The 12,380-nt window shown below is 43.6% G+C and overlaps 1 protein-coding gene and 1 long non-coding RNA gene across 5 annotated transcripts; both read right to left on the reverse strand.

Moving 5' to 3' along the window:
* Window positions 1-217: 217 nt before the first annotated feature.
* LOC124690605 (PLASMODESMATA CALLOSE-BINDING PROTEIN 1-like) lies at window positions 218-1,617 on the reverse strand. The gene is made up of 3 exons (XM_047223969.1): window positions 1,092-1,617; window positions 947-977; window positions 218-843 (listed from the first exon to the last, which is right to left on the reverse strand). Exons 1-3 carry the CDS (start codon window positions 1,615-1,617, stop codon window positions 519-521), a joined length of 882 nt encoding a protein of 293 aa, XP_047079925.1. The 3' UTR covers window positions 218-518.
* A 5,284-nt stretch (window positions 1,618-6,901) lies between these two features.
* On the reverse strand, window positions 6,902-12,003 carry LOC124693048. 4 transcript variants are annotated; one of them, XR_006999845.1, is made up of 9 exons: window positions 11,925-12,003; window positions 11,642-11,713; window positions 11,392-11,481; window positions 11,039-11,293; window positions 10,451-10,645; window positions 10,006-10,256; window positions 9,265-9,374; window positions 7,839-7,997; window positions 6,902-7,284 (listed from the first exon to the last, which is right to left on the reverse strand). It is a non-coding gene; the product is annotated as an uncharacterized LOC124693048 (long non-coding RNA). The 4 variants fall into 4 exon arrangements; XR_006999844.1 differs by adding an exon at window positions 10,840-10,967 and having other exon boundaries at window positions 9,265-10,256; XR_006999843.1 differs by having other exon boundaries at window positions 9,265-10,256; window positions 10,459-10,645.
* Window positions 12,004-12,380: the final 377 nt, after the last annotated feature.

Consider the following 12,380-nt stretch of genomic DNA (forward strand, 5'->3'; position numbering starts at 1 on the left):
TTTTGTTCGTAAGATTTTCTTGAATTGGTAACACGGCTGCGTTTTTTTTGTATTGGTCAGCTGACTGTATTATGTTCAGAGATCATAATATCACTGAATTGAAACGAAACTTCCCCAAAAATTTCAGAGTTCTCGAAGGGTAAGACGGCTGGATTGTTATATTGGTCAGCTGACTGTATTCTGTTCTGAGATCGTAGCAAATAAGTGAACTGAAACGAAACTTCCCAATAAATTTCTAAGTACAGTAGAAGTATAATCGGCAATATAAACATCTGCTGCCCCCACTAGAACTAGGGCGGGGCTAGAAGCTGCATCAGCATATGCTTCTGATTTCTGACGATACTAAACAAATGGGGCACCTCTGCTTTGCAAAGTGTTGCTGCAGGGAGGTTTTGCGGTGCAAGTTTGCGCTCATATGGCAGCATCCTGCGGCGAGCACCTCTCTGCATTCTTGAACTTCTTGGACTGCTGCATAGGATTGCCATCTGGAAATATATATCTTTAAATGCGCGTATTCTTCATGTGGCCATGCTCAAATATATCGTGGCGGCAAGGATGGATACGAGGGCCAACGCCGCCCTGCCCATCGCCGTGGGTGGGGCGGCGCCGACGTCGTTGTAATCCGGTGGTGAATCTGATCCTAAGCCAGAGCCAGGAGGGGACGACGACCCAAAGTCTGGTGGACTCATTCCAAACGTAGGCGTTCCGGTGGTACCGGTGTCCGGCGTCATTGGCGTCATCGGGAACGGACTCATCGGCGTCGTTGGGGTCATCGGGAACGGACTCATCGGCGTCAGAGTGGTCGGTGAAGGCGGGGGCATCATGTTTCCCTGAGCGCCGCCGCTGCCATTTCACATCAGGACAACAAATATATCAGCTCTTGTGTTCCAGGAATGTAATAACAAATCTTTCGATTGCATTTTCGTTTGGATTGGCAAGAACATACCTTGAAGCTGGATACTGGCAAGACCCTGAACCTGCAAGGTTGGAAAGAATTCGTGTGAGAACAGAAATACTTTACTGAGAATCACTGAAGTTCAGAGATGGGCAGGAAATGCGTCATAATGTATGATCGCGTCTCTTGGGCTTACTGGGATCAGTGGTGGTGACGGTGGCCGTGCCGCCGAAGTCGCAGCTGGTGGGGAGAGGGTTCTTCTGGTAGTAGCTGTTGAAGGCGTAGGACGCATGATCGTGGATGGTGTCCGGGTTGAAGCAGCTCCCGCCTGTCTGGATCGCCGAGCAGTCCACGCCACTGTAGCCGCACGCGTAGTCCAGCGCCACCTGCAGCGCGGACGCGCTCGCGCTCTGGCTCGCCACGCACCACGTCCCGCCGCCGCCGCCACCTCCGCCGATGCCACCGCCACCGACACCGCCTCCTGCACCACCGCCGACGGCACCTCCACCGCCACCGCCGACAGCACCGCCACCGCCGACGCCACCTCCACCGACGCCGCCTCCCGCAGCACCGCCCCCGCCGACGCCACCTCCGGCGACGCCACCGCCACCGTTCGCGTCCGCCAGAGAAGGAAACATCGAGGACGGATTCATCGGCGTGGACGCCGGCATTGCGTAGGATGCGGAGGTGGGCGTGGTGACCGTCGGGTAGGATGGCTTCATCACCGAGACGGTGGTCAGGATCCTGTTTCGTTTCGTCCCATGGGCTGGGTGTTCCGCGAGTCGGTTGGATGCTTCCACTCTCTGGTGATCTGTTCCTGTTGGGATCGGATGAATGAAACTTGTGAGGTGAAAAGATTTCTGACGAGTCCTCTGGCAAATGTCAAGTCACTTTCTCTCCCACCGCTCATGCACAATTCCTCATGCAGCATGTAGCTAGATCTATGTTTGTTCAAGTACCAAACGCAGAGACTTTTACAAGAACAAGGGAGTATGCTTTAGGTAAAAAAATGCGAGCATAAAACACCATCACATCCCCTATCATATCATACCTTAGGCACACCACATTCGAGAAAGTAGAAAGCTAGCAGAGAATTCATGAACAGGGGCACGCAACTCACCGCAGCATAAGGCAAGGATGACAAGAAGGTAGCCAATGCAGTTCGACGTCCTAAGAAGACGACCCATGTCGATCTCCCCCTCCCTCAAGATCGAGCTCGCTCTCTGCTTCAAACAAAGTCAGGGATCGATGGACCGATAGCTACCTGACGAACTGAGAAGTGTAAAGTAGGACCTTGCTGTCCCTCCGACAGTGCATATATACCTGGCGCAATCTCGCCGAATCATAGGTTTCTTCCCCAACAGGAGAGAGGGGCTGCGAGGGAGGGAATAAGAGGAAACTTGGGAGTGGAGGCTGGGTCTGGGAGCTTTGCAGGAGCACGCAAGCGGGAGGACACCGAAATATGGCAAAGAAACTCGTGGGAAAGTGAAAGGCTTCGACGGATCGATCAGGGGGGAGATCTACCGGGAGGGATAAAGCTGGACGAGGAGTACTTTGGAGGTGAAAGAATTCTTCATGTCGGGTGCATTCGTCGAGTGCGCGCATCGGGATTGCGGCAAATGTTTGGCTTTGCGGGTATTTTTATGTGCAGGTTTCGTACGAGGTTAGGATATGTTAAGGTGATTTCGCAAAGTATATGCTGGAAAAATGGCCGATACTTAGCAGTTATCTTTTTTTTAGATGGATCTTTGGCTAGTTGGTTCATCGTAAATCGTTGCCATTATGTAGTAGTAGTCAAAACTTGGCCTATCTCAATGCTGGAATGCTGATTATTATCGATATAAAACCAAGCAAAATGCATAAATTAGGACGCCTTCCTTTGAGTGCAGTAATCTAATATGAACTTCAGTTCTGTTAATTTGGGCCATCTTTTGCCTACAATCATAGTTTTTTCTCTGTAATATGTGTGGCATGGTCAAATCTTTTAATCGTGTTGTTCACACCTTTTTTTTGGTACGCTACCAAAGAACATATTGGAGACACATCAAATGGGTATAGTTGGGTGATGAATGCACATGTTTTTTTTCACACAACAAGTGCAACAATTAGTTACAGACAAAACCACATTGCAATGCTTTATAATAATAATCAGTAGGAAGTACTCATGATGATAAATCATCTATCATCTGGGAAGCCTTCGGAAAAAGAATGGGACAATATGCAAATCCTAAAATGTTGTTTGAACTGCAAAATATTTACAGAACACAAGAAAACCAAGAAATGTTTACTGAATTAGAGGTTCCTTTCACAGATGAAGAAACCGAGGCAGTAGTAGAAATCCCCTGGTCCACGTGGTTTTAAAAATGAGTTCATCAAGTCTTGTTGGCCAATTACTGGTAATGATTGCAAGAAGCTCATCCAATATTTTTATGATGATAAAGTATCTCTGGAAAGCATCGATTCCTCCTTCATCATTCTCATTCCAAAGATCAACAAACTGGTTAGTCCAAATGATTTCAGGTTGTCCTTAACAGTGTCATAAAATTATCACTAAACTACTGGCAAACAGTGAGCAAAAAATTATATTGAAGATAGTCCACAAAACTAATATGGTTTCTTTGAAAAGCACACCATTCCAAGATTGCTTGCGGTGGTCCTTTGAGTATTTTTTCCAATGCCAACAATCAAGAAATGAGATCATATTTTTCAAATTGGATTTTGAAAAGGCATTTGACAAGATTTAGCATTCTACAATTATTAACATTCTAAAAACCAAGGGGTTTGAAAAAATAGATAAACACTAGATCAAAATAATTTTGCAGTGTGGGAGGTTATCGGTTTTGCTCAACTGAGTTCGCGGGAAACTTTATTGTAGAAGTGGCGTAGACAAGGAGATCACCTCTGCTCTTTGTACTTATTGCATATTTGCTTCAGTCCATTCTGAATAAAACCATGTTTGCAAGGATTGATGCATATGCCTCTTGTTGTGAAGATTTATGTGTTGGGCAATATGTTGATGGTACACTTATCATTATGCAAGCAGATGCTTCCCAGCTTGCTTGCCTTAAAGCACTTTTGTATACCTCTACTGGACTAAAGTTAATTATCATAAGTCAAGCATGGTCCTCATTAATATGGATGATGACAGAGATGAGCATATTGTTACATATTGCAATGTCATCCTGGTACAACATATATCGTGGAGGTGTCACTTTGATTCAAACTTTATAAATTGAGCATAACAGCAAAGACTCAAGAAAGTTTCAATATTGCGTCAAGTCGCAAGTTGCTTAAACATTTGTAGTCGATTGTGCCACTATGACGATGGTCATTTATTTATAGGGATGTGGTGGCTGATAACAAAGGAGGTTAAATATCACAAGTCCGGTAGAAGGTGCTTCCATATAGAGGAGGAACTTCATGCAATTTGCAATATAGTGGAAATATACACCCAATTATAAGTTGATAATCATATAACTTAGATCGTCTAAGTTAAGTAGGGTCTAGTTACACTGCCCAGAACTTTACGGTGCTTGGGACCTTTGATTGCTAGCATATAACCCAACTAGACCGTTGGACGCAAACTAACGGTGTTTGGTTGCCCATGCAACAAACTGGGTCATGCCTTGCAACAAAACCCACTGCGAACAATTGATTTGGTTTTTCTAGCAAGTCAGACCTAGCGGGCACATCATGGCTAGCTCGTGTTTGCACATGAGATAAGTACCAGATATGTATCGTCCTCATCCATAACTACCTCTCTCACTCTTTTCCTCTCTCACTGCTCCGCTATGTGTCACCGTTATCCATCGGTCTATCTAATGGAGGATTCACCTCGAGCCCCTCTACCACCCAAGCCGCGAGCGGGAAGGTGGGTCTGACTAGCCCCGCCATCGCCGACCTTGAGGCCATTTAGTATGATCGTTTCAGCCACTCACATCGAAGCCAGCGACATCTGTAACAATGAGGCCAAGGACAACCATGGTGGTAATATAAGTAGGGGTCGATTCCCTAGTGGGGACATGCGCAACAACAACATGCCTTCAACAATGGAAACATTAGCAACGATGCATGTGACATCCTCTCCACCCCTAATGGCACCATTTCCATCACCCCAGCCTATGTAAGTATACCGATAACCAACATTGTTTTTCTTAGAGTTTGATTTAGTTGGTCCGGGTTAATGGTTAGGGTTTTACCTTGCATGTGTAGATTCTATCTTGTGTACATTTGTACATTGTGTAGGCGCTTATGTATGATTTGCATATTGGCATCTGTTGATGCTTAGATTTGTTCGTTTGGGGTTAGCGGTTATGATTTTATCATGATATGTATGAGGACTAAATCCAACATTGGCAAGGGTGATTAGTGCATGTCAAGTTGTGTTGGGAGTTTACATGACATGCCATACCCAACACAACATGACATGCACTAGCCACTCTTGTCACCAATCAACATGATTTCAATGATCACAAATGTCACTGTCAACATGATTTCGGTGATCATCAATGTCACGGATCAACAAACAACTTTCACAAACAATCACCAATCCCACATTATATGATAGGGTAATCAAGACTGAGTGGGACAAGATTAGATCTAAAACGCACACACCATCAGCCTGCAAGACTTGATCTGCTGGAACCGTTGGACAAAAAATCATGTTTATCAGGGTGCTGAAAAGGCGCCCTCACAAACTCGGCCACATAGCCAAAGAGTTGGTGCCTCGACGACCGGACCTGGATGACCTGCACATGTTGGTCAAGCCTTCGACACCCATGCCTCCATGAAGCACACCCTCAATCTCAAGGTCAACTTTCCCAAGTGTACGCCGCTAGCGACTTGTTGGTGTGAATGGTCGGTGTAGGTCCAAGATTTTTTCGGGTAGGTAGTCTCCTTCCAGGGCTGGAATGAATATGTCTATAAACATGGACTTCACGCGAACGGCATCTTGAAGTTCAAACTCCAAGATGTTGGCTTCAAGGTCAAAATCTTCAACACCGCCAGCTTTTTCCACTCATAGACGTGCATATGTTCTCGCCACGGATAGGCAATGGCCTTTTCTGGACCTCTCTTTTGTATGAGGACTGTGTAGTCTGTGTACACGTGATGTTAGTTTTTAGATTCTCAGGGAGACATCTCCCCGGTTCCATTTCATATGATAAAATGAAACCAAAGTTCAACACACTCCACACCTCACTGCTTACAAGCACCCAAACCAAAAGCTAAAAGTACGAGATAAAATGTCATCCAAAGAACCTCCAGAGGGAGTAGGCTAAGACCTGCCGCCCAAAACTCCAGCCAAAAGCACCACATACAGATTAAAACCTAAATCCAAAAAACTACCACCTCCACGGCACATCAGCACGAGATAACAAAGCTAACAGGAGAGTCTAGAACTATTCTTCTTCGCAAACACCACTGCAGAGCTGAAACTACATCACAACATGAACTGAAGCGTCTTCCTCTGGATGTTCCTTCAGGAACTCCAGCGAATCTTGCCCTCCATGAGAAGCTTTGGATGCATGAGCCCAGGAGGAAATCCAGTCGAAGGAAGAACACTTCAGGGTGGCTCCAACTCCAGTGGTGCTCTGATCTTGTTTGACAGATGCTTCATGAAGAGGTCAACTTCTTCCCACACCTGATTCTTGAAAGGAACCTTCCAATTTCTCAGATAGGAAAGAATAACTCTCCACACCTGTGATACGTCCCAAACGTATCTATAATTTCTTATGTTCCATGCTACTTTTATGATGATACTCACATGTTTTATACACACTAGTGGCTGGGGCGCCCCATGGGGCGCCTCCTGACCGGTCTTCTGCGCCCCAATCCTATTCCAGAGAATGCCACAATCCATGCCAACAACTGCTGTTTTGTACTGTAATAGTCAACCCAACTACCCAAGTTAAGTAAACCATTGTGTTTGAGATCTTACTGTCCTTATACATGTAAAAATGATGAGGTGGAGCAACATATCTGTAAATCACAAAGACTCAAAGCACATACATATACCACAGACCACATACTATAAATATTGATAACTTCAAGACATGATACAAAAATTTTTGTGCCTCCTGACAAATTCGGAAAATACAATATGCTAGGGTCGTGTACCTATATTTACATGAGGGTGCTTGCTCAAATTCAGCAACACCCCAGTAACGGGAGATACATACATTTTCGAAGTACATTTAACTGAAAACCTGAGTCTTGGTTCTTCCTTCAACGTGACACTTAGGCTGAAGAGAGTCATGATTTTGATATTTTTCATTGCTAATTCACATATTTTGGAGTGACTCCCTTTGTTCCCAATACTCCATGTTCATGAACGTTGAAGTATCAAGGGTGAAGTCTCTATTGTGCCTTATCTACAGTCGTTGCAGGCACTGTCACCAAGAAAAACATTGTCAAGAGCAGTCAGTCATTACAACTCATTAGATTTCTGACAAGCTTTCAGCTGAAGCTAAAGAATAAGCTAAACACGCATTTCTCAAGCAATAAGAGAAACCTAAGACCAAATACAAATTAACAGCAGCATACAAAGTCATTTTCTGTTAAGATATTATTTCATAATAAACATAGCTTAAAAAGTATACTAATATACATGAGATCTACTAAAGTTTGAGCACAAACACTAAAAGATGCATAGGCATATGCCCCTGATATTTTATAATACCTTAAGTACCAAGGATAAAGCAACCAACCCGGTAATCATGCTAAAATACAAGGATTCTTGGTAATTTTACGAACACCTGACTCAATGACGACAATGATTTCCGTGTATGCTATGGCCTACACACTGAACATCACCAACAATTTCACTAATGTATTTGCCACAATAATAAACATTAATGTCACAAATGAGGCATGAAAGTTTTGTTTGCCCTGTCGTAAGATCCTAAATGGTTTGAAGTAGAAGTGGATAAAACTGAAACCATACCTTCATGTAAGATACACCGCCTTTTCCATAGCTTTGCTTCACATTATTTAGCTTAAGTGCATCAAGTCGACGGAAAATACAATCTTTCAGTTCGTTCAACACATTCTGAAGTCGGTCGACCAATATGCACCAACATATTTCTCCAAAAAGTTTGTAAGCCTTGATGGATAATAAGTACCGGGTGTTAGGACATTATTATGAAATACCATCCTAAGTACATCAGTGTAATTGCTTCCAGCTGGCATATGTACATGTATGTTTGCAGTGGCCTATCCATAAAATTAAATAAATAGCACACTTCGTCTGTAGTGCTACATAGGGAAAGTGTTAACCACATTGGCTGATAAAATACAGAGCCATGCTGGTAAACCAAACAAATTGCAATAAAAGTATTTTAAGCATAGAGTAAAATTAGGCACAAAAGAGGCCTCTACTTTCAGTGAGCAATTGGAGCAAGCTCAGAATTGTAAAAAAAAATGTGCTACATCTTCACCATTTCTGAGATTATCAATTGAAACATATTTATATTCTAACATCTTTTCCCTTTTTGTGATGGTAATTATGAGTATCTTTGTTATCAAAAAAGATTAGTTGCAACGAGAGAACAAATATACATCTGACCACAACGTCACCAATTGAAACAATATCCAGAGAACCTTGCGCCAGTTCTAATTTTACTCGAAGCTAGAGGACCAGTGACACAAAGGGAATGAGAGAGCAGTCATTGCGAAAGATCTGCTAGCAAGCTAAAAATGTGTAAACCCCCGTTCCACGCCACTTGAATCCTAGTTGAGTTGTGAAGTTTTAGAACACCTGGTCTAAATCCACAACACATTACATATGGAGAGGGAAAAATATGCAACCTTAGTTTCAGCATATCTGTTCTTAGAACAAAAAGTTAGTCCAGACAATTCCTAGAAGGTTACCGAGATGGTGCGATAGGACATAAGGAGAAGGCCTATAATAATTAGGAGGTATTATATATGAAGTCAGAAAATTTAAAACTGAAACAACATAGGAAAAATAACCAAATGCATTGTGAGGAAGACCTGCACAGAAAGTAGAGTGATCTTCTGACCATGAATTGCGATCTAAGAATTTCTGGTCCAAGTGCCAGAATGATACTGAAAATCTGAAATATGACTGGTTGCACTAAAGAGACTCTCACACTGAGAGCAATTCTCCACAAGTTGTGTACCAGAGATAATAGGAGCAAAGGTTATTTTCCCACATCAGCACTACTTTTAACTTTTATAAACACCACTCTGATTATAAAATATTTGCATGTTACCATGGAGTACTAAATAGCTACAAAAAAACAGAGTGCTCATCGACTTGATAAACAGCAGAATACCAGCAAACAAAGCTCTACATATATAAAAACCTGAGCAACTGAAAATAACATCAAACAATGGCCGTTTCTTACCACAATAAGTTCAATGCCACTTGGGTCAGTTCATTTATCCATCTTGCATTATCACTTCCAGATGTCTGGGTACTGGTGTCACAAATCAGTTCTGATAATTTCTTCCATATCTGGAATAATAGGTTAAGAGTTAGTTAGTTACTTACCTAGGAGGCAACACGCAACAAACAAAGTAACCTACAGGACAGATATGTAAAGAGAGGGTGAAAGAAGGGTATCAGAGAGATGAGAGAGGTAGTTTACCAACTCTATTATTCACAACAAAGAAAAGGATTGGTTACCCCTCCGTCCAATTCATCTCACAGCATTTTGCATAGACCAAGTAACAGAGAAAATGAGAAGGGAGAAAAATGAGATGATGTCTAACCAATTTCCCACAATTAGGTTTGAGTAGCTAGGTAGCCCGTTCGACCTTAGTAAGGTTACACACCTCATTGACTACGGCTATTTCAAAACAAAGCATGAAGAAAAAGGAACATACCCTATATGTGAAACAAAGGGAATGGTTGGTAGCAGCTACCCGTTGCTGAAATTATAGTCATGCAAAAGTAAGAGAAAACACATGAAAATAAATGAATTGTTCTGCAGTCCACCATACATGAAGCTTTGTCAGTATATGAGCAATTGCATCATCTCTAGCCAAGCCAAGCAGTACACAAAAAGCAAGGGACTGAATAGCATCAATAGCCGCAGGACGTGTAACCATCCGAGCACTAAGAAGCTGTGAAAGAATCTATATACCATTATTGGATCTGACTACTTCTCGAGCTTGGCGATACCCTTGTTCCAATTGAGCATGAAGACCAGGACCCCAAGCTCCTACGCCTAGTGATACTCTCTTATCACCGACAACTCCAGATGGCACTACAGGTGTGCCAGAATCACCTTGGTTTGCTGCTATATTTCTTTCTGAAGTAATTCTTTCAGCATTCTTGTCTCTGCTTGCTGAATAACTCCCAGGTTGCTGATTGGCAGTTGAGGATGGCTGGTTCCTGAATGAAGGATGGGGCATACAAGATTAACAAGCACATTCAGTGCTGGACAGAACACCTAATAATACACGCATGCTGTTAAAAGGTTATTAATTAGACGAACTCCAAATATTGATGGGTTTGTGTAGAACTGTTTTTTAGCCAATATGTTTTGCAAGAGAATGGAAACAATATTGTGTATCCTCAGGTGTTACCTGCTCACCATTCTCTGTCAAAATCCTTCAACCTACTCCTCTCCCGTGCCCTCCTCCATCCATGCTAGATGCTTCCTCATGCGTCGCGCTCCACAAGAGAATGACGAGCAACCTCCGCGTTTACATGAGAATGACAAGGCACCACCGCGCCGGCCATGGCCCTCGGCCTCAAATCTGCAGGCCCCTTTCCGCATGCTGAACAAAACATTGGGTCGGTATATTACAAAATTAGGAACACCACAAATTTGAGGAAAGGAGGCAAAAAATAAAAGTCAGAACTTCAAACACACAAAAGAGGCAAGACATATAATTTCAGGGGAAGCACTTAAAACTCACTATCACTATGACAGCCAAGAAATAACTCTTGTTCAGTACCTTGATTCCATTACCTAAAAACTATTTATATCTATTGGTTCCATGCATCCTAGCAATTTTGAAGTGATTAATGAGATATCTTCTAGTAAAGTTTGTTCGTAGCTAGCATGAGCACCGGCGGCATTGCAAACACCTAAAAAACCTGCCAAGCCCAGTGAATTACAAACAAAAATGGCTATTGTAAAAATTTAAGGATCAGAGCCAAAAGATTACCTCATGAATGAAACCAAATGCAGATAACCATCAATCTACTGCTCTCTTCTCTATTTACTCAATGTTGCAGCAGCTGGATGCAGTCCTCTGCGGCACAGCACGGAGAATGCCACCGTGCGTGGTAGTGTCTGAATCCATGAGCTTCTTACAGAACATGTGCGGTATCCGTGTGAACCAATTCAAGGCTTCAACGTCTTCTCCATAACCGTCGCAGGACTCTCCATTCTCTCCGTCCCGCATCCGCCTCTTTGCTTCCTGCAACCATCGGCATAGCGCAGACCCTTGATCATTCAATGCACATTGAACAATCCATGATACATCACCACCCCTTATTCAAATCAGTAAAGTAGTACCTCACTATCGACAAGAAGTGAGACTTCGCGTACCCCTTGCCTGTCGCGAGGTTCTGTTGCAAAGTATCTTTGATTCTTTGGTTAGTCCACCTACAACAAAATATTATACAAATTATACAAATAATTATGAAGGCCACAACCTTTGATACGTCCACAAGCAGACTCAACTTTGCCAAATCTTAGGAACATACAAATAAGGGTAAACTCTGACAAATTATGTAGTAGCTCTGATTTTAAGGGGGGAAATCACCAAATATGAAGAAGGCTGCTGCTGAGCTTCTTCTTGGTCGCTGGCTCAGTCCTCTATCACCATCTGGTGCTCCTGCAGAAAGATAGAGAGGGGTAAGAATAGAGACATGGGAGCCCGGCGGAAGAGGGAAAAGATGAGCGCAACCGTTCTAGGCGGCAGTGTTCACCGTTCCTCACTGGCACCCAGAAAGATAGAGAACATGGAAGAGAGGAGAGCCCGTTCGTCCCCACCACCACTTCTCACAGTGAGACAGAGAGAGGATACACGAGGAGAGAAGATATACCGGGGAGAGATGCACTGGTCAGCCCTCGCCATTCACCGCCGCCGACTACCCGCTCGCCGCCGCTACTCGTGCTAGCCGCCGCCGCCGCCGCCGCCGCTGCTAGGGAGAGTGAAACGGGAGAGGAAATAGGGTTTGGCAGGGAAAGAGTATGGGGAGAGAGAAGGAAAACGCGTCGGTAATCCTTTCTTTGTTTTTTTTTCTTCTCGCTCGTCCAACCCTCACGACGCCTTCTTTTTTTCCTTGCTCGCCAAACGCCCAGCCTGTGCGCGGCACCTCGCTATCGTGGATAGGCTCAGCGATGGCCCTAGTACCACGCACTTACTTGTTCTCAATTATATGTCATTATTATGCATTTTCCGGCACTAACCTATTGACGAGATGCCGAAGAGCCAGTTGTTGTTTTCTGTTGTTTTTTGGTTTCAGAAATCCTAGTAAGGAAATATTCTCGAATTGGAC

The sequence above is a fragment of the Lolium rigidum genome, chromosome 2, assembly GCF_022539505.1.
Source record: "Lolium rigidum isolate FL_2022 chromosome 2, APGP_CSIRO_Lrig_0.1, whole genome shotgun sequence".
Lineage (NCBI taxonomy): Eukaryota > Viridiplantae > Streptophyta > Magnoliopsida > Poales > Poaceae > Lolium > Lolium rigidum.

Bases quoted from the DNA above. Each gene is read 5' to 3' on its own strand.
- LOC124690605 (XM_047223969.1), bottom strand. From the start codon at position 1,617: ATGAAGCCATCCTACCCGACGGTCACCACGCCCACCTCCGCATCCTAC. The intron at 978-1,091 runs GTAAGCCCAAGA...CCAACCTTGCAG, and splicing joins CGTCACCACCACTGATCCCA to GTTCAGGGTCTTGCCAGTAT. The intron at 844-946 runs GTATGTTCTTGC...GTGAAATGGCAG, and splicing joins TGCCAGTATCCAGCTTCAAG to CGGCGGCGCTCAGGGAAACA.